This window comes from Pleurodeles waltl, chromosome 2_1, assembly GCF_031143425.1.
Source record: "Pleurodeles waltl isolate 20211129_DDA chromosome 2_1, aPleWal1.hap1.20221129, whole genome shotgun sequence".
NCBI classification, from domain to species: Eukaryota; Metazoa; Chordata; class Amphibia; order Caudata; family Salamandridae; genus Pleurodeles; species Pleurodeles waltl.
The window spans coordinates 838,962,486-838,983,748 of record NC_090438.1 but is presented as its reverse complement, the minus strand read 5'-3'; the positions used below and the strand labels follow the sequence as shown (position 1 = coordinate 838,983,748).

Below are 21,263 nucleotides of genomic sequence, written 5' to 3'. Positions count from 1 at the left end.
TTCTTTAGATAAATGCAATCTATCTGAATCACTAGCATGTGGAATCAAAGAACATACTAAACACGACTCATTAGTACTTTTCATACCTATTTCCATCATGTGTTGATACCAAGCATTTTCAGTTAACCTATAATGTATAATATGAGATCTATTTGTATACACATTTCTTTTAGAATATGTCATCTTTAAGCATAATTCTATACACGGACTAGAATACCACTGCAAACCAGCAGTGAATAAGAAAAAACTTAAACAAACAAATCCAGAAATGATCCAAAAAAGTCTGTTAGCCGAGCTAATATGATGCTCCACTCGCTCTTTGAAAAAACACACTGTTATTTCTCCACTGGCTCGTTTTCCTGCAAAAGTTCCCGTGCCAATGGCGACGCCTGACACAAAGTAGGAGCCAGTCGAATGCCCGACAAATGTATCCATGGTTTCCTGCCCTCCACTTTCACTGCAGTGGAGGTGCTCTGAGTGACCATAAAAGGCCCCTCAAACTTGCTGTCCTTCCGTCATCTCACAAAACTTCGAACATACATCAGCTGTCCCACTGGAATTTGACTAATCTGCTGGGCTGCGGTGGTGCACTTCTGCGGTTGGGTTACCTGTTTAGAGAAGAACTTAGCAGATTTCAACAATTGAGACAAATACCCCCTCATTTCCTCCCCCAACACTTAGCAGTTTTATGCGGATCTGTCCTTTGCTATTGTCAAAGGAGTTGGCATTGGGCATCCTGATGCGGTGTGAGGTGGTGGTCACTTCCTGGCATATTTCTCAGAGCGTACAGGGCCAATGGAATACAGCAGAACCAATTTTTATGCAAAGTAGCACGCAGTTTACTTATTTTATTTTTCATTAAACCATTAAGGCGTTCCACTATTCCATTACTTTGGGGATGATAGGCAGATGACAGTTTATGCTTTATCTCTGGAGAGGTGCAAATATGTTGAAAAAAGACATTTACAAAACGGCTGCCATTATCCGATGGAAGTGTTTCTGCTATTTCCCATCTTGGTATTACTTCTCTTATCAAAAAATTAGCTGCTGCTTTAGCATCATTATGTACACATGGTCCTGCCTTGATCCACCTTGAAAAAGGGCAGACCACAACTATTAAATACCTATAGTTGTTACATCTATCAATCATATCAACAAAATATAAATGTAGATGTTTAAATGGACCTGTCGAACGGGGAATTGTTGATGTAATGACATTTAATGTAGGTCTTGGGCTGTACTGTTAGTATACTGCACATTCAGCAATATACATTGTAATAATTTCCGACAATTGTGGGATGAACCAACCTGCCTGGGACGTAGCTAGAAGATATTCTTTGGCAGTATGCGCAGGAAGATGCAATTGTTCCAGCGGTGTGTGCAACAAAACTTGTGGCATTACAGGTTTCTCAGTGCTTTCCTTTATATAGATAATATCTGTGGGTAATTGTATACATTCCCGCTGTTCCCATAACTCCCTTTCATGTGTTGGTGCCTGTTCCTGCAACTCACGTAAATGTACTTGCGCTGTCTCAATGTACGAAGGTGGTAAGTCAATATCATTCTGTTGTCTACTTATCATTTCCAATATACTCTCTTCTGCATCAATATAATTTGGAGATGTCTTAGCGGCCTACTTAGCTGTCCAGTCTGCCAGAGCATTAGCCCTGGAGACGAGGTCTTGCTTATTTGTATGGGCTGCACATTTTATTACTGCCGCGTTAGATGGAAATGTTAAAGCATGTATCAATTTTGCCAATAAATCTTTGGGCATCACTGGAGACCCATCAGATTTAAAAAAAAAAAAAAAAAAAAAAAAAATCCTCTCCTTTCCCACCTGTGGATGCTTGAATGCGTAGTAGTGGTAACATATGCTGAATAGATTGTAACGTCTAGTCCCTTCACATGTGGTAATGCTTCTATAACAGCCACTAATTCTGCAGCCTGCGCTGAAAAATGAGAGGGTAATGGTACTAGACTCACTATCTGCAATGTGTCAGACGACCCTTGCTGTTCAGCTTTTACAACTACTGCTCCTGAATGCCTAATCCCTGTTTCCTGGTCTATGAAAGAGGATCCATCCACAAAGAGCAACATGCTCCCTGGGATGGGATCTTCTCCCACCTTACTTTCTTCCTCAGGTGCATAATTGGCACAGTCATGTACTTGTTTGTCGTCAGTAACTGGGTGCGCAAAGAATGTCGCTGGATTAACTTTATGACATCTAACCACTTGTAAGGATGGTAATGAAAGTATTACTTCATAGCCAGACACTATTTGAGTCGTAAGAGTGCTTTTTGCTATTTTGCAAAAAAGTAATACTGCATGCTCAGTGTTAAAGGTGATCCCATTACAATAGTAGTGCTCTTTTAGACTGTAAACGCTGCTGTAGCCAGGGCTTGCTCACATGGATAATGGCCCTTCATGATAGGATCTAGCAGCCCACTGTAGCAGGCAATTGGCTTATGTCCCATAGATTTTGTTTTGAGTTAATAATGCAGTCATAGTCATTCCATTACAATGAAAAAAGAGGCAGAATTGTTTCTTGTAATCAGGTGTACCCAACACTGGGGCATTCATAATCACTTTCTTTATTTAAAAAAAAAATATTTTTATTGTCATTTTTTCAACAAACATTCAAATAACTACTTATCCCTCAGCCCGCTCCCCCCTCCCTGTACTTCTATTTCAGCTCAGATCCTGATGCTCCTTCCTCCCAGACATTGCCACTCTAACTTAGTTCCATTAGTTGCCTGGTATGATGTTATTCTCTTTGAGAGCTGGTAGCGTTGTTCTCAGCTGAGTCCGACTCCTCCGATGATGCACTTTGTTCCCAGGAGTCAATTGCTGGGTCTTTTAAGCGGTCTAGTAGGCTGTCCCATTGCTGCACCCCACCCTCCATGCTCCCGGCCCCTCTTGCCATCTCCTGGCGTAGTGCCCCCCTCAGCTTCAGCCCACTTAACTAAAGTGTCCCGTCATCTAGGCGTCTGTGGGCCCCTAGGGTCCTTCCAGTGCATTGTAATTTCCCTTCTTGCTAGAATCAATGCTAAGTCTATATATTTAGTTGTTGTTTTCTTCAAGTGAGGTCTGGGAAAGCCTCCCAGCAATGCCACTGCAGGGGTGGTTACAGCTTCCTATGTGTCACTGTCATAATATCATGTATTACCTCTTCCCAGTATTGTTGTAACTCTCTACATTTCCATTGCATGTGTATTAGGTCTGCCTTTTGCTCTGCACATCTAGCTCATGCATTGTTTGTGTTTCTTGCAGGGCTAAGGTATGCTCTGTGATATATTTATCAGTTTGAAACAGGCGTTCCTGGATACTTTGTAAACCTGGGTAGTGATCTTTCCCCAGCGTTCATCATCTATGTGCTCCTCAATGTCTGCTTGCCAAAGAGTTTTTAGAGTTTCGAGAGGGGCTAGCGTATGTTTGTAGTGTTTTGTAAATTGTCGATCCCACCTTTTTGTCTCCCCCTATTGTACAGATGATGTGGCATCCAGCGTGTGTAGGGGGTTCCCTTAGTCCCTGCTTCCAATGCCGTTGTATTAATGCTGTTAAAGATCTGTGCATGAGGAACATCCCCAGTGGTATTCCGTAGTGTGCCATCATATCTGTGTATGCCATGAGCTCTCCGTTTCTGAACAGCTCTCCCACCCTGGTAACACCATACGTCCCTAGTTTTGTGAGACCCACTCTGGACCTCCCTCCAGGAAGCAGGGTCAGGCACTTCAGAGGGATTTTCAGTGAGTATGGGGATTTAGTTTGTGTGCGCTGTAGGCTACGCCTCCAGCATGTACTTATGACCCCAAAAGTCGAGCGGCCTCGTCTCCCTCTTTCCCTCCTGCGCTAGCAGTATCCCTGCAAGGGTTGTTGCTGCTTTCTCTTTCAGGGGGTCCACTGCCTTTGCTGCTGTCGCTACATGCCATTCTTTGGCCAGCCACTGGAGCTGGCCTGCTAGAAAGTATAATTCCATGTCTGGGGCTGCCAGTCCACCTTCCGCTGTAGGTCGGAGTTTGTGCAGGGCTAGTCTGTGGCGTCCCGCCCCCCCCACAGATAAGGCTAGTAAGGATGGAGTCAATTTCCCTGAAGGGTGATCGGGGAATCAACACGGGCAAGGTCGAAAAGCCATATAGCAGTCTCGGCAATGCCACCATTTTTACCAGGGCTACTAGACCGGTTACTGATTGCGGCAGTGTCTTCCAGAATTGGGCGTCTGTTTTTAATTTTCGTATTGCACAATTCACATTACCCTCTAACAGGTCCCTCAGCTCATGGTAAATCTTGACGCCCAGATATCGGAATGTGGTCGGGGACCATCCCAAATTCTGGATGGTTGTGATCCGGGGGGGTCCCTTTCTGCAGCGGGAAGAGGAGGGACTTCTGCCAATTGATGCGAAGCCCCGATACATCCCCAAACCATTCCAACAGGGCCATGACCCTAGGCAGATCCCTGTTTGGATCTCTCAAAAATAATATATCGTCTGCGTATAAAGCGATCTGGTGCGTTCTATCCTCTATGGTCTAGTGTTCCTCTGTTCTGGCCATCAGTGTTAAGGGCTCTATCGCGATGGCGAACAGTAATGGCGATAACGAGCATCCTTGTCTGGTGCCCCTCCCTATTCTATATGCGCTCGATATTGTTCGACTCGCGCTGTGGGAGAGGTATATACCAGCTCCGACCATCTAAGTAACCCAGGACCCAGACCCATCTTCCTCATCACTATCTCCAAATAGTCCCATCTAAGGCTATTGAACGCTTTCTCAATATCCACCACTAATATTGCAGCTGTGTTGAGATTTGGGGACCCTGAGTGCATTATTCCAATCAGTCTTCTGATGTTAATGGCTGTGCTACGGTTGGGAATAAAGCCGGTTTGGTCGAGGTGGATCAGTTTTTCCAGGTGGGGCAATAACCTGGTGGCAAGGATATGACTCAATATTTTATAGTGCATGTTCAACATGGATAGAGGGCGGTATGATCGCACATCTGTGGATTGGCGGTCCTGCTTTGGCAACAGGACAACAATGGCTTCGTTTGTGGAACTGGGTAGATTACCGGTCTCGAATGCCTCCTCATATATGTCACTGAGTCGTGGCACTAGAAGGTCCACATACACCTCAAAAAATTCTGCTGGTAACCCATCTGCTCCTGGTACTTTCCCTCTGGCCATTGTCTCCACCGCGACGGTCACCTCCCGGGGAGTTATCACCTGCCCCAGTGTTTGCTGGTCATCCCCTCCCAAAGTTTGAAGCCGGATGTTTTCCAGGTGTCTCAACCGGGCGGACTCTAGGGGTGCGGTAGGGGGGGGGGGGCATAGAGTGCTGCATAATATTTGGCAAAGCTGGTATTGATTTCCCCCTGGCTGTATAATCTTCTTCCCACTGTGTCCTCTATCTCCATCACGAGCGACTGTTGTCTCGGTGGAGATGCCAGCCAGGCCAGTAAGGCCCCAGCTTTGTCCCCTTCTGCGTGTTGTCTACCGATATATTTCTTATAGTCAAAGCATCTGAGTTTTTCCAAGGAGCTTGCTATTATGTTCTTAAGATATGCTAGGGGCCAAGTCTGGGTTTTCTGGTCTGTTGTGCTCCAAAGTCTTCAATGTCGTCTCATGTTTATCAAGTTCCCCCTCTATTGACCTCCTAACCCCCAGTGTTCCGGCCATGTATTGGCCCCTGATAGTCACCTTGAACACCTCCCATTCCTGTGCTCAGTAGGAGGTTGAGCCTGCATTGTGCGTGAAAAATTCTTTAATTGAGTCTCGGATGGCTTGCTGGAAAGCGCTATCTTCTAAAGACTCTATATTAAGTCGCCAGTCTGGTATCAGGGGCCGTTCCCTTCGCCAGTCTAAAGTAATCAGTAACGGATTGTGGTCAGATATTGTACGGCATAGGTATTCCGCACTACGTACCGTGCAATTTACGTCCGGGGAGGTTAGGATAGCATCCAGTCGGACATGTAAGTCATGCATGGGTAATTAGAAAGAGGAGTCCCTTTCTTGCGGGTGGAGATGTCTCCAGGAGTCTATCAGTCCCCAATCCCTTTGCCAGTCAGTGAAACTCTTGGCTGTCCTGCATATAGGGGAGGTCTCCAGGGGTGGGTGAGATCTGTCTAGCACTGTGTTCGATATACAATTAAAGTCGCCTCCCACCACTGTTGCCTGGGTTAGGTGGGGTCCCCATTTACGGGATATTGCGTGTAGGAAAGAGCTCTGGTCCTGATTAGGGGCATAGATACCTCCCAGTGTGATGTCCCATCCCCCTAGTCGGCCTTTCACCAAGACATAGCGTCCGTCCTTATTTATGTGTGTTTCTGTTTTTTGGAAGGGGACCCCGGGTCGTATCCATATCAGAAGCCCTTGTGCGTATGCTGAATATTCTGTGGCATATACCCGACCTCTCCATTTTTTCGTCACTGCTGTCACCTCTTTTCCTATGAGGTGGGTTTCTTGTAAGATTGCCATTTGTACTCCTCGTCTTTTGAGCTGTTTGTAAACCCTGTAGCGCTTACTCAGACTGTTCAGTCCTCTAATATTCCATGTGAGAAGTTTATAATCTAGTGGTCTGTCCATGCTCAGTATCTATGTGTGGATCACTGGTGTGTTTGCATCCATACCCCCATTCCGTGTGTGACAATGCCCAGGAGCTTAGCCATGTAAATCTACTACTTGAATCTGTTTCCCCTATTTGAAACCTAGTACTTGCTAACTTAACGATTCTTCTATAAACCAAACTCCCTGTCCCCAGGACCGGTAACGTAACTTTTCCCGTCCAAACCTTCCCCAATTAAGTAAACCTTGTGTGTGAGGGGCTAGGCAAGACCCATGTGCTTAACCCATGAGCCCCCTTTCAACGCAGGTTCACTTCATTTCGTGTCTTTCTCCCCGGTACCCCGGCTATACTTGCGGTAGGTGGGCTGCAACAGAGTCCCAGGTCCGTGGAGCTTATGCTTCAGTGTCGTTGTGTACGGCTGCATTACCGGTACGGTCGGCTCCGCAAGTCCTTATTTCTGCTGATCCTCCTTTGTTACACTCAATCGAACCATGTCTCTCCGATCATTCATTTGGGTGCGGGCAGGCCTTCACTGTTGTTTCAGATGATCTTGTCAGACGTCCCCGGGGTGAATCGTGGGAGGCAGTTGGTCGTGTCCTGTGAAATTTCGTCAGACACAAAGTCCTGATCCGATAGAGACTCGGACTGGCATGGGGAGATGGTTTCCCCCGTCCCAAGGACGCCAGGGCCTTCACAGCTTCTAGTCTTTCCCACATTGTCTGGTTGTGTGGCGGGCAATGTCCGTAATGTGTGGTGCACACCAAGCAAAACAATATCTCTACTTAAGAGATAGTCAAATATCTTGAAGAAACCAATTAACATATCATAATAAATTCCCCTAGAATGCTTGTTTGGTCCTCTCTCTTCCTTAAATGAACTAAACATTCATAAATCTGACCAGATATATGTGGGCAGTACAATCAGGCCCTTAAAGGAACGAATCCAAGAACATATCAGAGCCTTAAGAAATTATGATACAGCATCACCACTAGTACGGCATGTCAATGATAAACATCCAGGAACTGAGGTCCCATTAGTAAAATACATGGGTATAAATCACATCCCAACAAATGTTAGGGGTGGCAATAGAACATTGGATTTGCGAAAAAATGAGGCAAAATGGATCATTAAATTGAGAACGATCGAAATGGGCATGAACTTGGATGATGAATTGTATCATTTCCTCTGAATGTATTCACTGGGTATACTACTGATGAAGAATAACATACATATGTATGAGCAACTTACTCTGGTGATATACATTGTACTACCATATTTTGGGGGGGATTTTTCCTTCTTTCACCCTAGTTTCCCTATATACTGGGGGGACTCTTTACTTCCTCACTCTGCATGTGCATTAATTTTGACACTTCTATATACATTTGGGGCATTTATTTTGTTGTAATTATGGAACTTGATGTCCGAAAGCTAAGGGAAAATTGATCTCTTTTGTTGGCAAATAGATCTAATTGGCATTCTTCCATATACTTTAAGTGGATTGCCGGCTTAGTAAAAACGGCGATTGTTTGGAGATACATATGATCTTTGTATCGAAATCTCTCCTGTCATTGTGGCTGGGGTACTTGTTGAATAACACAATGTACTATAATTGCCATATAATAATGGCCGCCGTACTTGTATGCCTTGGACTTAATATGTCCATAGACTGGAATTGCCACATCAAAATGGCCGCCATATATACACATAAATAGACGGCAAGTCCTTCCTTGCTGTTTAGTAATTCTATTTTCAGTAATGAACCCTTTTTAAGATGGCCACCATAGTCCTGTCGGACAGGCGGAAGTCCGGCTTTGCTGTTCATTAGCCTGCTTTGAAATTGAACGCGGCATTTTAAATGCCGGCACGGGGGTTACAGGCAGGACATAATAGCCAGAGGACTAACGGAGGGCACACGATTCCCTCCGTCATTGTTATATATGATCGCGTTTTGAAGAAAAAACGCGGCATGCACTAATGCCGGCGAAGGGCTCATATTGATTTTCGGGCCCACAGAAGACTTACAGGAGGCACATACTTCCCTCGACGTTTCTTTGCCGAGAATTATCAGCAGACGGGCTTGGAGAGTAAACAAAAAGAATAGAAAGAGGGGTGAATAGGTAAGTTAATAGCACGTTAGTTGGTAATGGTATTTAGTGTAAGTAATGGAAAAATTGAGCCATATTAATGTGTTTGTTTCATTGTTGGAAACTATGGAGACACTGATATAAATTCTGTTAGGTGAATGGACGTAGATAGAAACTAAAGGCTATTTGGTTTTGTAGAAAGGTTACTAGAGATATTTTATTTGTCTTTATTCCAGTTGACTCACCAATAGACGAAACTAGCAATGTCCAGTATTTAAATTGATTATGAAGAAGGAAAAGATGTGATTGATTGTGGTTTTGAAACAGGTCAGTAATGGCATTATAATGAGTAACTTCCACATTTTTTAGGAGTATTTTGGACAAAGCAAAAGGAGGTTAATGAAATGGTCTTTCTTTCCCCCCTCTTGTTATAGAGTATGGTAGATGTGATATGAATATAACGGACATAGAAGTGAGCAAAGGTACATAATTATTCTACACCATGGTATAAGGAGGGGTCACTTGAGGCATTGAGCGGTCTAATATTAACTAAATATGAATTCTAGATATGAACTGTTAGAATGCCAACAAAAGAAGTCTTTTTACACTTGGGTGTGCATGTGGCATGTTGAACTTTGGATATGGCTTTGATATACCAATTTTTTGAGACGTGGGGAGTATTCTATGCTATATCTTTGGACATTAAATAACACTTTGCCACTAAAACTATGTGGTGGTGGTTCTCTTCTCTTCCTGTGTAGTTTCTGGTTTAGATTCAAATCAATATTATAAATATGATTTGTATAGAATATGTTGGACACCTAACTGACCAAAAGAATACCTTTGTTTGGTGATTTTGGAAAACAATAGGATAAAATGTAAATATGTTTTAACTTTTGTGTAAAATTGTATATATATGTTTGTCGTGTATTGATTGTTGTCTGTTGTGATTTTCTCAGCCTTGAAGAAGTCCAGTCAGGACGAAACACGTGTCGGCTGATGGCTATTCATTTATTTTCTTCATGTTTTGTATATATATGTATATGTTTATGTATTTAAGAAGATTTTTCCTTTTTGTATTAAAACTTATATTCGCATGGACATATTCATCTTTTGGTTAGTTGTATATTTGTTTACAGTATGTTCTGGTCAGATTTATGAATGTTTAGTTCATTTAAGGAAGAGAGAGGACCAAACAAGCATTCTAGGGGAATTTATTATGATATGTTAATTGGTTTCTTCAAGATATTTGACTATCTCTTAAGTAGAGATATTGTTTTGCTTGGTGTGCACCACTGGTTTGTTTTTGTAGTATTAGAACGGGTTTACTTAGAAACTCGGTTTTACACATCAGGGCAACGATGTGTTTCAGTGTATGAGCACCCATAAGTTTCTTCTTACATAATTCGAATGTGCATTGATTTCAACTAATGAGTTGCCATTTGTTTTTGAATGTCCGTAATGTGTTTCCCCCTCCGCCGGGAGGGCTCTCTGAGTTTTTTAGTTGGTCCTTCTTTGTGCTCTCTCTCTCTCTCTCTGTCGGTTCTAGCTCATCTAGCCATTCCCGCACTTGCTGCGGCGTCGTGAAAAAGAGCTTGTCATTGTTTGTAATGATCTTTAGTTTGGCTGGAAACAGCATGGCATATTGAATGCCGCGCTCTCTAAGTCGCTGCTTGACCTCCATGAAAGTGGCTCTTTGTTTCTGGGTGTCTTTGGTGAAGTCCGGGAAGATCATTATTCGATGTCCTTCCATTGTGATCTCCCCTTTTTTCCTTGCTTGTGACAGGATGAAGTCTCGGTCTTTAAAATGTAGTAACTTAGCTACAATCGGGCGTGGTCTAGCACCAGGAGGAGGTCTTGCAGGTACTCTCTGAGCTCTTTCTATTTCAAAATATTGTGATAGACCCTCCGGTGCTATCTCTTTGTGTATCCACTGCTCTAAGTAAGACTCCATGTCCGGCGCATCTCGTTCCGATTTTTTGGGAATGCCCACCAGGCGTAAGTTGCTCCTTTGTGCTCTATTTTCGGCGTCCTCCGCACGCGTCTCAAGTATTTTAATCCTGGACGTCAGAAATGTCAAATGTTTTGGCGATTTACTTGCATTCTGGGGTGAGTTGTTCTAGTGACTTTTCATTGGCCACCACTCTGTCGGTTAATCGTCTGTGGTCGTCTCTTAGGAGTGTCAGATCTGCAGACAGAGAGTATTTTTAGTTCTAGAGCTTCTCTGGATGCTTGACTTGCCTGTAGCAGGGTGTCCAGGGTGGTTCCCTTGTCGGCCTCACCAGTTGCCCCTAATCTTTGCGAGCTATTGTCCTCAACTGGGCCCTCTCGCTTCTTGGGTTTGCCCATTTTTAGCAGATGCACTTACTTTGCAGGGCTGGGCGCAGCTCTCCCTCTGCACTGGCTGCTCCCTCAGGTCAGATTCCTTCTCCGCCCCCACACTTTTTTTTTATTCCCCCCCACCTCTCGTTGGGGGCTATTCTGTGCTTTCTTTCACCTTGCTGGGGTGAGTCGCTGCTGTTATGGCCCTGTGTGTGGGGGTTCTTTGGGGCGTCCAAATCTCGTAATTGCACCTTCATGCTGCCAGTTCCGGCATCATCTCGAATTCAGTTTCAGAATCGGGTCACTCTCTGGAGGGGTGGGGAGAGGGTGGGTTGGTCCCGGACCGCGTCCCTCGGCCGCTCGCTCCTGTCCGCTCACCAAGCACCACACAGCCCCACCGCTCCCGCCCATCTTTCGGAGGGGAGAGCAGCCGCAGCTCCCCGGGCCCTCACCGACTCCGCCGCCCGCAGGGCCACCGGTCTACAGCTCTTCTCTCGACCGGGGCCTGCCAGCTTTTTTTTCTCCCTACCTCTGGGGGAGGGAGTCAGATGGGGGGCCTCCGGGTCTTTTTATGCCGCCGTTATCTCTGCCGCCCCTCCTCCACTCCTTACCGCCTGCTCGTCAGGCTGTCATGGGGCCGGGCGCCAAGCAAGTCCTTTATTCCCTGATCCTTTCCCACCGTATCGATCCCCTTGTTCCCTACCCGCGCCTCAGGCTCAGCTGCCGCGTCTCCACGAAGCCGCCATTTTGCCCTGCGGCTCAGCTTCAGCTACCAGGCCGTTAGTCCGCTCAGAGCCGGCCAGATCCCTCTTGGCTTGCATTAAACTCCAGGGGGTCCACCGCATGCCTCGGATCTTTCCTGGCGATCGCCGGGGCCAGGGAGTCAGGATGTTTATGCGAAGATCAGAGGCCGCCGGGAGCGCCGCTTTACGCGTGCTGCTCCATCGGCCTCAGGCCACGCCCCCCCCATAATCGCTTTCTTTAGCTCTTGGAATGCTATCTTTCCGTCCTCTGTCCATAACACTTCCGGTACCTTAGCCATCTCTCTTTCTTTCATTGTTATATCTGATACATTGTTTGACACTGTTCTATACTGCACCTGCATTCTAAGAGAAATGTCCATTTCAAACACAACTGTCCCACTGAACAATTCCTCATCTGAGATATCGCTCAGTTTGACCCCAGGATCTGTGAACACTATTGATGCCCACATTCCCTGTCCTTTGTCAAATGCAATAAGCACAGCATATGTTGGTCTTAAATCAAGAGCTGATATATTCAGCACCGTTTCTCATTCTACCATTGGCTCTATGGATTTGCATGACCAAAACACTAATTCTTTTGGTAACTGCACTATTTTCCCTTGCAGCTCTGGTGTATGCACTATCAAAGCATATATGCCCCGCAGAAAAGCCTCCGTGTCTACTGGTAATGCTCTAATCTGCTGCCTAGATTCTTCACAAGCAAGGAGAGACAATATCCTACCTGGCGTAACACCAGGCATATAACACACCATCGATCCATCTTCCAAAAATGAAATGGTCATGTTTAATTTACTCATTAAATCTCTCCCCAAAAGATTGACAGGTGACTCAGGGGAATATAACAATGGCCCATCAATGTGTTCATCACCCACAGTCATGTTTACTGAGTGAGTAAAAGGAACCCATCTGACAGCCCCAGAGAAACCTTGTGTATCCTTTGAGTTGCACAAGAGAGGTAATGTACCTTCATTTATGCAAGATTTGGTGGCCCCAGTGTTGATTAAAAACCTGACAGGGGCGACCTTCTATGGCTACCTTCACAGTGGGTTCCTCCTCTGATCTGTGGGTTACCGATAGTATTGGACACATAGTTGTTACCAGAGGGCTGTGTCATTGTATATAATTGGGTGTCTGTACCCCACCAGATACTTGGGGCGGCACGTAAAAGGGGTTACTGCCACTCTGCGGCACCTGTTGCAGTGGTCCCTGAGGTACCATCCACTGAGCTTGAGTGGGCTGTGGATCCTCATGCATTATATATTGTTGGGGTCCCCATTGCATCTGCGGGGCCTCACAACTTGTCTTTGCGGAGTGGGCCATCCCTGCATACGCTCATCAATCCTTTTAGTTCTGCACTCCCTAACAAAATGACCATACCTGCTGCAATAAAAAGCATGGCGGCCCCCCTCTGAATCCTCCTTGTCTTCTGCCCTGCATTGCTCCTTGTTCTCCTGCCAGACCTCCTTGTAGTCTCCCCATTTCACTTACTACTTGACCTCCTGGTACTAGCCCTTGCACTGGCGTTGCGACAGCCGCTGATGGTACAGTCACAAGCACTCCTTCAGTGCTCAATTTCTTAAATTTTTGTCACACTAATTTGGCAGTAGCTCTCTCTGCCTGCTCTGTTCTCTCTGTCTTTTTCCTGCTTTTGTTTGAAATAATGTATTATGTCAGCCTGTATTTCTGGCCACTGTTTAGCCTCAATTCCCACCACTCCATCTAAAAATCAGTGGGAAGGCCTGTCTTCAGCACATTATAAAATAACAGTGCATTTCCTCCTGTGTTTTCCCAATTACATCCTACTTCCTGTTTTCATTGCTCGTTCATTCTTGTAATAAACTCTGCAATGTCCTCAGATGGCTTAATACTTTCTACCATAAGGGCTCCAATGTCTGATCTGTCTCGGTAAGTCCGCCGCAGCACATCCCAAACGTGCTGATGAGCATTATTAAAGGACGATCCATCAAATTGTGTATTTGTCAACGTAACCTGAGAAAGTCCTGCTCTCGTAAATATAGTATTCACCTCATCTCCTGCCAAAGAACTCCACAAACTCTTAACATCGCCTAGAGCAAGATTCACTCCAGCTGTGTGTCTTTCAAACCTCCCTATCCATTTTCCTGCACCTTCAGACAATGGAGGCCATGCTCTTTTAAAATTTCCTTTTTGGCAGACGAAAATGTTTTTATCATATGTTCCAAGGGAACATCCATGATTTCTTCCCCGGGACATACACTTTGTATACACCTATATGCTCTTTATTTCTACCTACTTCTCGTGTCCCTTATACTACTCTGCGTATTTTTTACATATAACAGTAGCCTACAGCACTTCTTCTATTTCAATATCAGGTGTGTGTGCATTTATAGGGGACCAAGTAGGTTACTACCTAACATAAAGACGTCTCATCTTATTACGAATTAGCATTCTCAATGACAGCACTTAGAAACTTAATGTCCCTTTTTACATTTAAAACCCCTGAATCATACAAATCTGTGAAAAATGCATCTAGGAGAGCCTCTAACACAATAACTTCCTGTGTTAATATGTGAAACCGAGGAGTGTCACACGGACACGGGGGTTGGTCGTGAGCCCATTATAATGTTAAGACTAAATCGAGGGTGTCTTCTTCTTGTCCCAGGGAATTATCAGTCTCACTCATGAGAGTTTTTATTTATCTCCACTAATTTTAATGTTCTCTAATTTAATTTCACGGGTTTTATTTATTTTGACTTTTTCCCACTCCCCGGGCACTTCAGGTTTTCCCCCGGGGATATCAAATATACAACAGAGATCTTGCACTCTCTCTTCCTCACTTATTTCAGATTGTATAACCACTGGCGAAACTGTTTTTTTTTTTTTCTCTACAGTTTGCCCACTATGATTATGGAAAATCAGTCTTTTCATCATTTGCATTACACATTATTAATATCACACATTTTCATTATCATCATTACACTTTTCAACACAAAGGGGGTCATTCCGACTCCCGCCGGCGGCGGTAACCGCACGCCTAGCGGGAGCTGCCGAATGACCGCACTGCGGTCAAATGACCGCGGCGGTCATTCTGAGTTTCCCGCTGGGCTGGCGGGCGACCGCCAGAAGGCCGCCCGCCCGCCCAGCAGAAAACCCCCTTCCACGAGGATGCCGGCTCCGAATGGAGCCGGCGGAGTGGAAGGGGTGCGATGGGTGCAGTTGCACCCGTCGCGATTTTCAGTGTCTGCCACGCAGACACGGAAAATCTATGTGGGGCCCTGTTAGGGGGCCCCTGCAGTACCCATGCCAATGGCATGGGCACTGCAGGGGCCCCCAGGGGTCCCACGACACCCGTTCCCGCCAGCCAGGTTCTGGCGGTGAAAACCGCCAGATCCAGGCTAGCGGGAAGGGGGTCGGAATCCCCATGGCGGCGCTGCTTGCAGCGCCGCCGTGGAGGATTCCCTGGGGCAGCGGGAAACCGGCGGTACACCGCCGGTTTCCCGTTTCTGACCGCGGCTGTACCGCCGCGGTCAGAATGCCCATGGAAGCACCGCCAGCCTGTTGGCGGTGCTTCCGCGGTCGTTGGCCCTGGCGGTCCATGACCGCCAGGGTCAGAATGACCCCCAAAGTCTGATTGTGCTCCGGATAAAGTCACTTGACACCGACCACTTGGTCGTCCCTTTACACTTTGTCCGACTTTACACATTACTTGCTCACCCATTTTCTACTCTCACCCTCCGGACCTAGCCGGGCTACCTAACGGACACTAAGGGCCTGATTACAACTTTGGCGGAAATAGGATATAATGGACTCGTAATACGGCTGGTGGTATATCCGTCACATTTAGACGGATTAACACCTTCCTCCAAAGTTGTAATCAGGCTCTATCTGTCCCTTCCAGGAACTGTTTCCTATGTTATCCACTAATACACCAAGTGTGTCTTCCAGGGCTAGTCCTTAGGTTATCCACAAATACACCTAGTGTGTCTTCCAGGGCTATTCCCTAGGTTAATACACTTAAGGTGTCTTCTGGGAGATATTCTCCTAAGTTTCCGCTAATACACTTTAGGTGTCTTCTGGGAGCTATTCTCCTAGGTTCCCGCTAATACACTTAAGGTGTCTTCTAGGAACTATTCTCCTAGGTTCCACACCTAATGTGTCTTCCAGGGGCTGTCCCCTGGGTTATCCACTAATACTCATTATCTCCTTTCTATTACAAAAGGGAATCCCCACTAGCTAGTCTTCCAGCCTGGCCAGGGTACCACACTTAGGGGGTCATTCAGACCCCGGCGGGCGGCGGTAGCCGCCCGCCTGGAGGGAACCGCCATATGGCCGCTCCGCGGTCGAAAGACCGCGGAGGCCATTCTGGCTTTCCCGCTGGGCTGGTGGGCGACCGCCAGAAGGCCGCCCCCGCCAGCCCAGCGGGAAACCCCTTCCCACGAGGAAGCCGGTGGAGTGGGAAGGTGCGACGGGTGCAGTTGCACCCGTCGCGAATTTCAGTGTCTGCTGAGCAGACACTGAAATTCTTTGTGGGGCCCTCTTACGGGGGCCCCTGCAGTGCCCATGCCATTGGCATGGGCACTGCAGGGGCCCCCAGGGGCCCCACGACACCCCATACCGCCATCCTGTTCCTGGCGGGCAAACCGCCAGGAACAGGATGGCGGTATGGGGTGTCTGAATCCCCATGGCGGCGCAGCAAGCTGCGCCGCCATGGAGGATTCCTCAGGGCATCGGAAAACCGGCGGGAGACCGCCGGTTTTCCTGTTCTGACCGCGGCCAAACCGCCGTGGTCAGAATGCCCTGCGGGGCACCGCCAGCCTGTTGGCGGTGCTCCCGCATCCCGGGGTCGGAATGACCCCCTTAATTTCTACATCAACATATTTGACAAAAACCCCACACAAATCCTGCATGCATTTACTTCACCATCCTACAATTATCACAGAATTATGCACTTTCATCTAACACAGTTCGAAGCCTGACCCCTCCTCACCCTTTAGGACAGAAGCCTATGGAACCTCGCCCGTCCGCTCGAAGAGACAGGTGTAATCCTCACCTGGTATGTGCACAGTATTCTGTTCAAGCGTCACAGGCGATGCCTCCTTTAGCCGCTGGTCCAGGGAGGAAGTAGCAGGCTCCTGGCTGCCGATCGCCAAAATGTAGTTGAATTTCTCATCAATAATAAAGAAATGGCACAATTCTAGTAATAATTGAGTATTTAGAAGTAAAACAAAATACGTCTGGAAGTACAGCAGAGTTCTGTAACTGAAGCCACACTCAATTCAGCTCTTACACACAGTGATTTTTATACACTTGGTGGGCACTTAAAATCCACCTCCTTCACAACACTTACAATTAACAAAAACAATAATTCTTTAAACGCTATCTGGCCGCTTGTTACAAAAATACACTTGTGGCAGATATATTACATACATATTATCTAACATACACAATGTCCTTCGACAGATAAAGGTCACAGCCCCTGTGATCTTTATCAATATGTCCTCTCTACACATTTACCAGTCTCTGAAGTTTTACGTCGTGTCTCCTCCTTTCTCCCAGCCTTGAAACACAAACATCTAACGCCATGTCTCCCTTTCAAGTCAGTCATGATTTACCCTTCTCTTTTCCGGATATCAGAAAGTGGCTCAGATTCTCCCTTGTGTGTGTGCGTCCTTCTAAGTTATCTGTGGTATGCTAAGCTGGATCGTAACTGCTTTACCCTTCACCTGGCCTCTCTCCTCAATCTCCTTTCTGTCCCTGCGTTCCTTCCTGACCATTATGTTCAAACCGAGGCCTGTACTTATCCCGTATAATAAAGACTTCTGCACGTTTGTTTTCTAATTCGTGTGTTGACCAGAGTAGGCCCTCTGCAGTTTTCTTAAGGCCTATTACATGGGCCCTTACTTATTGTGAACCACGTCAGTTGCAATGAAACAAGGTTTACCCCTACAGTTTCGGGTGCTTTCAGAGTTTCAAGTTTCCTTGTTGAAGCCATCCTGCTTGACAATGTGCATGTGTAGCTTTTCTACAGTGCTGGTAGACAAGTTACCAGAACCTGACTTGGAGGCTAGTCTGGATTCCCACATTACCCAAGGGACTCGAGGGTAACTAGTTTGTATATGTACATAAGAACAAATGAAAGGGTCCTGCTAGACAGATGCATGTCCCCGCTTGGTGGTACACTTATTTCCCTCCTTTCAGTCTGGAAGTCACAGGGTGGGCTGCATTGTGGTGTGTGTGTGTGTGTGTGTGCGCGTATAATGTCATGAAATGTATCTACATTACCGGGCAGGCTCTTTTGTGCTGCAACCTGGTAACTTCAGCTGTTGGCTAACATATCTGAGGGTGTATTCATACAGTATTGGTGGCGTTATTGTGTGCCTATATAGGGCGAAGGGGCTGGTATTGTGGGTGTGCTTTCCATGTGTATGGGGACTGCAGTAACCGTTATCGCTGCTTTATGGCATTTGGCTAGATATAAGATATATATTTGGATTCTGAACTACACAAGGCTTACCCACCAGATCCTGTCTGCGCACTCTGCTATTCACAATGATGCAGATCAGCAAAATGCACCTAGCTACAGATTTGTTGCTCAGCTTATCGACTGAGCCACATACCTTCACCACTCAGGTGGAAACACTCCATACAAAGGTAAGCTAACACCTGACTTTATGACTGTGCAATTGGGTGTACAAGAGTCTGTGAGACAATGCCTGAGCGGCCTGAGGAGGGCTCGCCTGTGACAGTGGAAAACAAACGCCATTAGACAAATGCTAGCACACTTTATGTGAGAAACGTACAGTACAATATTCCCATGCTCTGATTGTCCTGTCTTCCCATTATAATGTTTGATCTCCTAGTGACACCACTGTTGTCTGATTACATGTTGTATCCTGCTATGTGTCATCCGGGCTGTCCATCCTAACCCCTGCAATGCTGTGCCCTGTGGTGACTGTATTTGATTTAGTATGACAAAAGGGACAAGCGCTGCGGGGAAGGTTTGATTTACGTATTTAAGCCCTTCTTTTGTTAGGCGGTCTGATCTTGGGTCAGTGGGATACATACCAGAGCAAGAGCTCAGTTTGCAAGCAAGACTTTTTGTCTGGCAGGCCAGTGTGCTTGTGAGTGTTGCAGGGGTCAGGTGGTCTGGTGAGAGAGATGTAATGCCCTGTTAAATTCACTGATACTTTCAGTCTCTTTGTCTCTCCCCTTGTCCGTGGTTCTGTTTCCTCCTTTTCCTTTCCTATAGGGTCTGCCTGAAACCGGTTCTGTATTTCTACCACAGGTCATTGTCGCAGTCTGAATATTCCTGGAGAAATCCATACTGCTCCTGCAAAGGCTCAGAGTAGCCTGCCGTTTTCTAGACCTTGTGCTCACGACACCATTAATACACAATATGCTCCTTTGCCAGAGAGCTAAGCTTACCAGAAAATTCAGTCCTAAATAGGTTTCTTTCTACACTGTTTTTTCCTGTTCTTCAGTGGAAGCAGTTGCACGTATGGCATCTAAACTGCAGTCCAAACTTTAACGTTATTTCCAAAGCGTTGGGGAAATAACTATGAACTCTCTTTACGATCTTCCTGCCACCCAATTATCTACTCCACACCACTGCTCCCCACCTGAAGTCACCTGAACCCCCTACCCCTTGGTGTATAAAGTTGTATGAATTTTCAACCACCCGACCCACTAGCTTTGCAAAAATGTAACCCTGCATGGGTGTGCCCCCTGAATATTGAATCATCAATATTGATGCGGTACAATTTTGAAGACAAAAATATTAATAAAAATAAAATAAAAAATAAAATAAATAATCAACAGGTAAGTGTAAATTTTCTATATTTATCTCACCATATATGTATCTATGCAGGGTATATACATCTACAAGGTACATAGATACGGAGTTCTGAATAATAAATCTATACTTCCCTACATGCACCTGCCTTTTGATATTTTGGCCCTCGATATCAGTGTGTCACAATATTGTATGAGTTGCTATTCAGTAGCACAATCCGTGCACGTGAGGCATGTATGTCTTTTGGTATGTGCCCCGTATTAAATAAATATGAAGAAATACTGAGTGTGGATGCCTTAAGGCTGTCCAAACGTAAATAATCAGTTTTTAATTAAGATTGTTGACATTGTTCTAATTGCTTCTCTACTGTAAAAGAGTGTTCAGAAATATTCAGGTATTTTCAAGGCCAAGATGCGTCAGGTCTTAAGCGTCTGCAACAACGGCTAACAGCTACAAGAATATCTTCAAGTCAACCATTAATCAGAAGTGTTTACGGGGAAAACTTCTATCACCACAGAGAAAAAGAAAATAAATCCTCTTAAGAGAAAAAGATTCCACCTAGTATTTGACCTACCTGAAATAGTAAACAGATAGCAAAAGCAACAATGACGTTCTAAAGTTACTAGGAATTTATTTCCAGATACTTGGGAACATTTAACAAGCATGTGATCTTATAAAAGATAATATTGGACAAATCTATATGCTGACTTCAACATCTTGTATTTCTTCGTGCACCTCTGCATAACATGAAGCAATACACATATGCAGTCAACACAAACACTTTCTACAACTGGACATGTACTGAAATGCCCAACATACACATGCTGCAATGAGTAAAATACTAAACCATGACGAATGCTACTCTTTAAAAATCTACTTTATTTTGATCATAGAAACTCAAAACGTGTTTCATAGGCTATTACTGTACATCAAGTTCCATTCACAGCTCACAGGTTTGTAGAAAATCTTCATGCCAGGAAGTAAAGTGCATCTGGCGGTGTTGCTGTGTTAGCAGATATATGCACACGTCATAGGTTCCTCATTCACTCAAGCGCTCATATCTTTCACAAAAAGTCTCATGTGTTCGTGTTGGCTTCATGGCTTCATTTATGCATTTGGGGAGTCGCTTTCATCACTGACGTCCGAAGTTGCATTTACATTACTACTGCTGACCGCTAGTGCATTGTCTGCAAGTACTTCCTCCTCATCAGACTGAATTATGGGTGACTCGCTGTCTTCGCTTACTTCTTGGGTGACTGCGTCGGTTTGGTTGGATGACAAAGAAGAGAGTTTCTGCCTTAACTCCGTCTGGCTAGGAACATGAATAGTTATTTCATTCTGAAAGTTGTCCAAGTCTTGAAAGAGAGAAAAGAAACACAATATTGAAATCACTACAATATTTAAACCTCGACAAGGAATACAACATATAAATCCCAATGAGAAAAAATCATGCGATAGTTTTAAGCCGTAAGTCAACGGTTTCATTTGCAACAAATAAACAAGTTACTTACCTACGGTAACGCTCTTTCTGACAGACTGTATCTAGCCACAGATTCCTCACCATTTGAATATAGTTCCTCTACATGCCGGAAGGTGGCAACCTACTTCTCAGTACTGACTCCATTCTGCTATATAGGCGCCACTCCCCATGTGAAGATGCCAGTAGCTTTCGAGACTGTCCGCACTCAGAGATGCAATTCATAAAAGCAAACTGATGGACTAATATGCAGATTCCTAGACTTGGGATCTTATTAATAGGAAGAGTTCAAT

General features: G+C 45.4%; 1 protein-coding gene across 2 annotated transcripts in view; it reads right to left on the bottom strand.

Annotated features, from left to right (window-relative positions):
* Positions 1 to 20,352: 20,352 nt before the first annotated feature.
* Positions 20,353 to 21,263, bottom strand: part of DTNBP1 (dystrobrevin binding protein 1) — a 458,894-nt gene continuing 457,983 nt past the window's right edge. For both annotated transcript variants that reach the window (XM_069218782.1, XM_069218781.1), the window contains exon 10: positions 20,353 to 20,848. In XM_069218782.1, coding sequence (XP_069074883.1) covers positions 20,601 to 20,848 — 248 coding nt within the window. In that variant the 3' untranslated portion in view covers positions 20,353 to 20,600. The remainder of the gene's footprint in view (positions 20,849 to 21,263) is intronic.